The sequence below is a fragment of the Dermacentor variabilis genome, chromosome 4, assembly GCF_050947875.1.
Source record: "Dermacentor variabilis isolate Ectoservices chromosome 4, ASM5094787v1, whole genome shotgun sequence".
Taxonomy (NCBI): Eukaryota; Metazoa; Arthropoda; class Arachnida; order Ixodida; family Ixodidae; genus Dermacentor; species Dermacentor variabilis.
The window spans coordinates 196589958-196595212 of NC_134571.1; the positions used below are offsets into that span (position 1 = coordinate 196589958).

General features: G+C 49.2%; 1 protein-coding gene across 1 annotated transcript; it reads right to left on the minus strand.

The window, feature by feature from the left end:
- Positions 1-1792: 1792 nt before the first annotated feature.
- On the minus strand, positions 1793-2869 carry LOC142578494 (uncharacterized). The gene has a single exon (XM_075687874.1). The coding sequence runs from the start codon at positions 2750-2752 to the stop codon at positions 1793-1795; it is 960 nt and encodes a 319-aa protein (XP_075543989.1). The 5' UTR covers positions 2753-2869.
- Positions 2870-5255: the final 2386 nt, after the last annotated feature.

The following is a 5255-nucleotide window of genomic DNA, read 5'->3' on the forward strand; positions in this document are numbered from 1 at the left end:
GGGACTGATGTTGTCCGCGGCAGTCGATTAAGGCATAATTTCTTGGAAAAATGGCCGCCAGAGGAGCAGCGTGAACTCGAGCGGCTTTAGAGACTAGGAAAACTGCCTTAAAATATTTAGACTTGAGGGGAAGCTTCGTTAACAAACTATAACACGGCAATCAGCACTCGCATACGACGAGAGAAATTATTGAGACATGGAAAATTCCCTTGAAATAAATCTGGTTTGCGAGACAAATGCTTGCATGTATTGAATCTCTTAAAAGATGAGGGGGGAAATATGCGCTCACCGAGAGGGCATCGTCAGCACGAGACCACCACCAGGCACCTTACTGAGATGTAGAAAGCTTCGCGGCCGGAACGAAGTCTCCCCTCTCCGCCGGCCAAGAATGGAAAACGCGCTTTCGGATCGCTCAAGGTTGCGCGGACATTGTATAGCTCTAGCGTCTAGGAAAAAGCTTAAACAGGTGCGAGGGCGGCACGCATAGCGTGGGAAGCTAACCGCCGGAATAGCTATCTCAAGTACTGCTGCTGGCGAGGGCGAAATACTTTCGTGTAATTATAATAACCCTAATAGGACGTCTTTCAAAGAAAAAAAAAGAAAAGGAAAAAAAAGGAAACGGCTCAGAAGGCTATACTACGAGAGCTATGACTGATACTTTTCTATATATGTGTATTCATCTCATCTACGGGATCGCATGCGCGCGCTGTTGCTTTGTCTGTGCGTGTAGTAGTTAAGAGAGCCTGTTTAAGGGCGGAGAAGAAGGAAGGAGAGGAAAGCAATATTGCAGCGCCGTGGTTTTAAAGCGCAACCGTGGTAGGGAAACGGAAGGCGATATAAGCATGCGTGTCCATGATACGCACACGACAAACTGCCTTACAATATTTAGACTTGAGGGGAAGCTTCGTTAGCAAACTATAACACGGCAATCAGCACTCGAATATAATTATAACCCTAATAATAATTGTAAATATTCATCTCATCTATAGGATCTAAAGCGCGCGCTGTTGCTTTGTCTGTGCGTGTAGTAGTTAAGAGAGCCAGTTTAAGGGCGGAGAAGCGGGAAGGAAAGGAAAGTCTCTGAAGCAAACTTGCAGCGCCGTGGTTTTAAAGCGCAACCGTGGTAGAGAAACGGAAAGGCGATATAAGCATGCGTGGCCATGATACGCACACGACAAACTGCCTTACAATATTTAGCCGAGTGTGCAGAACATCGAGTAGGCTTCAGAACAAGCTGGTGCAGGTTAAAATCGAGGCAAATGCTGATAAATTCGGAATATTCAGAACAGCACTCTTGGGTTGAAGGGGGATCAGTATGCCAGTTAATGCCAGGAAAGTTAAAGTCCCCAAGGAGTATTAGTGGCGTGGAAGGGAACCGTAAAATTAGACTATTTAAGGCATCGTGAAGGTCTGAACAAAATGTGTTAGGTGAGGAAGGGGGCCTGTAAACGACACAAATGATAAAATTTTTGCGTTCGAAGCCTACGCACGTGCACACTAGCTGTAATGGTGACGCAAGCTCAATTGCAGCAGCGGCAATCGAATCACGAGCACCGATAAGTACACCCCCACCACGCCGCACATCACGGTCATGTCGATAGAAACGGTAAACACCCTCGCATTCCAAAATTTCCCGGTCTTCAATTTTGCTAGGAAGCCTTGTCTCTGTCAGGATAACAATATCTGCACTGCACGTGTCGACGACAGAAGATAAAGCATCCCGCTTGTTGCATACGCTGCGAATATTTGAATACAGAAGAGAAATATTTTTTGCCACCGGACCATGACTCCGCTATGTTTGTGAATTGCTAGGGCCATCAGAAGGTGCATTGGGGACAGAATTCGTTGAACGAAGCTCGTTTGTGTGTATTTCGCAGACTCGATCAGTTACCGGGCAGTAAACGTAAGTTTTTTTGTCGATTTGTAGACGGTTAAGCAGTAGCACATATTTCTGTCCGCTAGCCTTTCCGAATTCAATCAATTTTTTCTGTGACAAGCGTGTGGCCCGGCAGAAGTCTTCGCTAACAGAAATGCCAGAACCTTTGAATTTTTTTCGCTCAGTGAAAACCTTTTGCTTAAGTTTTGAGGACGAGGATTTTACGATTATGGGCCGGTGTTTATTTACTGCATAGGTACCCAGCCTGTAGGCGCGGGAAATGGCTTCGTCTATTAAAGTTATCTGTAGTAAATTGGTAAGGCAGTTTCGAATTTTAGTTTCAGATTCGGACCAGTTCTCAGCTGGGACGTCAGGAATCCCGTAGAATATAAGGTTGTCACGGCGAGAGCGGTCTCCCACCTCGTCCAACCGAGATCTTATTGCTGCAGTTTGGTCTCGCACAGCTTCATCGACTACTCTCGGTAGATCAACACCATTCTGACTTGCTTCATATGATTCCACCAGGGATTCAACTGTTGCGAGCCTACTGGCTAAGCTGGAAACTTTTTCCTCAAGCTTTTGCTGATTAGCTCGGACTTCTGATAGCATCCCTATTACCTCGGTATGGCGTGCGTCACTTTTAGCCGACAAGGCCGCAATGGCGTCTAGAATCTCCTTTTGAGGACCAGGGTTCTGTTCCACATCCCCAGCTAACATAAGCAATTTAACAACATATATACACTCAAAAAAATCACAAAGAATCACCAGTGGGCCTGGGAAGAGCAGCAGACAGATATTACTGGATCGCTTAGCGTGCAACGACGGGTGTTTACCAACCTGTACAACAAACAAGAACGGGTTTTGAAGCGGTTGCATGGCTGCCGCTCCGTCCAGCCCACTGAAGTGGCCCGATGAAAGCGTCGCTCTTAAGTACGTCCGGCTGACTGGTGTCGTAGGCGATGGGAATGGCCAGCCAAGTCGGGGCACGATGTACGCCGCGTCAAGGGTTGATGATGTGGCGTTTCCGCCATAGTGTTGACCTCTGACGTAACATGGTGATAGAGGCAGGAATATAGCTTCGCAAAAGGAATCCAAGGGTTGCCACGTGCCGAGGAACTCCAGAATCTGTACAACAAACAAGAACGGGTTTTGAAGCGGTTGCGTGGCTGCCGCTCCGTCCAGCCCAAGGTTGGGTAGTTACACCAGGTTAACCCTTGCCGCCAAGAAATACGGAAGTAAAAGAAGGGAAGAGAAGACAGGAAAGATGGAAAAGTGGGAGAGAAAGACAAAGATTGGAAAGGAGGACAGGAAAGGGCGACTGCCGATTTCCTCCAGGTGGGTCAGCCTGGAGGTGCCGTCTATGTGAAGCCGAGGCCGAAGAGGTGTGTTGCCTCCGCCGGGGGGCCTTAAAGGTCCAAACACCCAGCATCGGCTCAAGCCCCAGGATCCCCCTTTCCCCAGACACGGCTAAGCCGCGCACGGCTACACGTGGGAGGGGCCAACCCTCGTGTGCTCGCGTACGTGGTGTCGCAACACACCAAACGCCTGCTGACGCAGACGCCCCTGCGGGGGGTGCCCAACAAGGGGATGTGGCAGAACATGTAAACAAGTGCGCACAGCGCCAGCAGTATGCCGTTACTATAACCCAATATGCTATACCCAAGGTAGGACAGCCACACCACGTTAACCCTTGCCGCCAGGAAAAGTCGAAATGAATGGAAACGATGAGAAGACAGCAAATATCAAAAGTGGAAGAGAAAGACGAAGATGAGGGTAGAGACAGGAAAAGGCGACTGCCGGTTTCCTCCAGGTGGGTCAGCCTGGAAGTGCCGTCTGTGTGAAGCAGAGGCCAAAGGGGTGTGTTGCCTCTGCCGGGGGGCCTTAAAGGTTCAAACTCCCAGCATCGCCTCAACCCCCATATCCCCCTTTCCCCACACACGGCTAAGCTGCGCACGGCTACACGCGGGAGGGCCCAACCCTCATGTGCTCGGGTACGTGGTGTCGCAAAACACACCAAACGCCTGCTGACGCAGACGCCCCTGTGGGCATAACTCAAAGGGACGCTCATCACTTTTCGAAGCGAGATATAGGAATGAAGAAGCATGTGCTTGCTGCGGTAAATTAAGGGAAACGATGGAGCATGTTTTCTTAGAATGTGAAGACAACTGCCCAGCGGTCGATTTAGGCACCGCTGGCCTCCTTGAAGCTCTTGGGTTCAGCGAGAGCTGGGGGAAAGTAAACATGTCCGGAAGAGAGATTAGTAAGAGGCGATTGGAAGATTGATGGAAGAAAAGTAGGGAAACGACAGAAAACGGATACGTACAAAAGCAAAGTTCCCAATAGGTGGTCAGAAAATTTGGTCGTGAGAGTTCATATTGGTTTTTCTCTATGTCTTTTTTAACCTAGGTAGGACATCAGGCAATGTAATAGCAAGAGCTTGGTGGCGCAACCCACCGCCCCGTTCCAAAGGGGACGCTTATAACATTCATCCATCCATCCATCGATCCATCCATCCATCCATCCATCCATCCATCCATCCATCCATCCATCCATCCATCCATCCATCCACGTAAACCACGTGATGTAAACATCCGGCTCGCAAACGGCGTCCGGCATGTTTGTGGCGCGGTAATTAGCCTGCTGGGCTGCGCACGCGTGTCCGTCCTTGCGTGTACAGTCGTCAACGAATGAAATACGACAAAAACACCGTAAGCCCTTAAACTGATTCTGTGCTGAATCTTAATGTATTGAGAATCGCTCGTACATGGCTGCGCGATTAAGGTAAGAGAGGGCTCAGATTCATGTGGAACTCATGTGCTCTCAGTTACTCGCCATCGTAAGTTTCGCAGCGTCAGAATATGTGCCGCGGATAAACAGCGTTCGCCATATAGTCTTTCATCCGCTGACAACTTTACGCAAATCTTGCGCTGGGAATCACTGAAACATGGCGGCCGCATTAAAATAAGAGGCATCCAGAGTCATGAACAACTCGTGTGCTTTCAGTTACTCTCTGTAGTACGTTTTCCAGGGTGTTATGTGCTGCGGAGATACAGCACTCGCAATATCGTGTTTCATACGCTGACGACTGTAGGCATGTCTGTGGGTGCTCGGACCTTTGCCAGATGACGTCCGTGCTTTTACTCAAAACATAATAGGCGCTTCCCGATAGCAGACCTCAGGGAAGCTCTCCGCCGGGCTTGGCGGTTTGATGAACGTGTTTGAGAGAAGATAGTGCTTAAACTAACAGCCGGGGAAAAGTGCGAGAAAACATGTGCGATGGTGGACGTGGGTATACGCTGCGAAGGCATGAGCAGCATTCTCGAACGATCACTTTCACGAGTTTACAGCACCTGACGCGTCGGCCATCTACGGACGATAA